This window comes from Triticum aestivum, chromosome 5D, assembly GCF_018294505.1.
Source record: "Triticum aestivum cultivar Chinese Spring chromosome 5D, IWGSC CS RefSeq v2.1, whole genome shotgun sequence".
NCBI classification, from domain to species: Eukaryota; Viridiplantae; Streptophyta; class Magnoliopsida; order Poales; family Poaceae; genus Triticum; species Triticum aestivum.
The window spans coordinates 535477165-535478870 of NC_057808.1; the positions used below are offsets into that span (position 1 = coordinate 535477165).

Here is a 1706-nt window from a genome sequence, read left to right on the forward strand (position 1 = left end):
ATTTTCACGGTTAGTTACTCTCTTTGTTATTGATATTAATTGGAGTTTCAGATTTGTCTTAAGTCAGAAATCTTTATAAGTTAAAAAAAAATCCAAAATACGGCACATACCTGGCATGCCCACGGGCGGTGATTATGCTTCGTTTCCGACCGAACGTGATGTAATCAATAGCGTAGAATCGTTTTTTTTAAGTGTACAATCGTCCGGAAGAAAGAAGAAAAAAATGACCTGAAAAAGAAAGAGGGGAGGCGGTGCATGCGAGTGCGACGCTTACGTAACCGCCCCGCGAGCCGAGTGCCCGCGTGTGCGGAGCACAGGATCGGTATGGAATGGGGAGAAATCAAGGAGGACATGCCATCACATCAAAGGAAACTTGGAGCTGATCTGCCGACCGACATATCAGCTTACGTTGCCGCACTCGATTGGCTCCGCCGATTACCATATCGCGAGCAGATTTCTTTCTCTCCCGGTGATTCCTCCTCTCCTCCCGGCCGCGCGCCCCTCTATAAATTCCAGGCCCATTCGCCGCGTATCACACCCATCGATCTCAGCGGACGCAGAGCTTTGGAACGTGCGATGGCGGCGGCGGGGCCGGTGGTGCTCCAGACGGACGTGCACTGCCTCGAGTGCGCCAGGAAGATCAGGAACGCCGTCGGCAACCAGCTCGGTACGTAGTACACGGGACAGGAGTAACAACGTTCGTGCTTATATTATGCGAGCAGATCGAGTTGATATGCGCGCGCACTGATCCATCTGACATGCATGCATGCGCGTACGTGCAGGGGTGGAGCGGGTGTGGGCGTCGCCGGACACGGGGCTGGTGGTGGTGGCGGGGACGGCGGACCCGGCGGCGCTCAGGCGCCGCATCCGCCGCAAGATGAGGAGGCCCGTCGCCATCCTCAGCGACGGTTCGACGCCCTACGCGGGGCCGGGGCCAACCACGCCGCACTGGCACTACGGCACCGGCGACGCACCGCCCTCCTCAGTGCCGCCATATGGCTGGGGCACGGCGCCGCCGCCGCACGCCTACTACTCCTACCCTCCACCACCGCCGCCACCGCCCTCGCCGGCCGGGTACCCGTACGGCGGCTGGGCGTCCGATCCGGACCCCTACGGTTACGGCACGCGCACCACGGTGCCCACGTGCTCCATCCTGTGATCGGTGCCGCCAGCCGGACGTTCGGCCGGCGGCGACGTGCGTGCACGCGTGCTGCATGCATGCGCGTCCGAGATTAGGTCGAAGAGTTTTGAATTATTTTTTTTGAGAGAGCAACAGTTTTGAATTGAATCAGTCGATTAGTCATTTATAATGTTAGCCCAAATGGATCGATGGACGAGTAGTCTGGAGTGGTAATCTTTTTTGAATGTACTGCTGCCTCTGCAACCAGCCGCCATGAACCTACACAGTTGGCCTTTTGGGTTTCCGCGTTCGGGATGATACCAGTATTTTTTTGGATCAATAATAAAGCGTGGGTTTCGATTACTTACGTTGAATTTGTTTCTCTTCTTATTAGTATGAACACTATTCTTTTTTGTACTTATTAATAATGTATTTTGAACCACTTATATAAAACTAAAGCATTCCCCGCGTGTTGCTGTAAGAATTGGTTGATGAAAATTTGAGCTGATAAGACGAGAACCAAAATTTAAAACATATTAATTATTATATTTAATTATGTATTGTAATAAACTATTCCGTATCCAGT

At 52.9% G+C, this 1706-nt stretch overlaps 1 protein-coding gene across 1 annotated transcript; it reads left to right on the top strand.

Annotated features, from left to right (window-relative positions):
• Positions 1-330: 330 nt before the first annotated feature.
• LOC123126047 (heavy metal-associated isoprenylated plant protein 6-like) lies at positions 331-1487 on the top strand. The gene is made up of 2 exons (XM_044546461.1): positions 331-667; positions 783-1487. Exons 1-2 carry the CDS (start codon positions 352-354, stop codon positions 1157-1159), a joined length of 693 nt encoding a protein of 230 aa, XP_044402396.1. The 5' UTR covers positions 331-351; the 3' UTR covers positions 1160-1487.
• Positions 1488-1706: the final 219 nt, after the last annotated feature.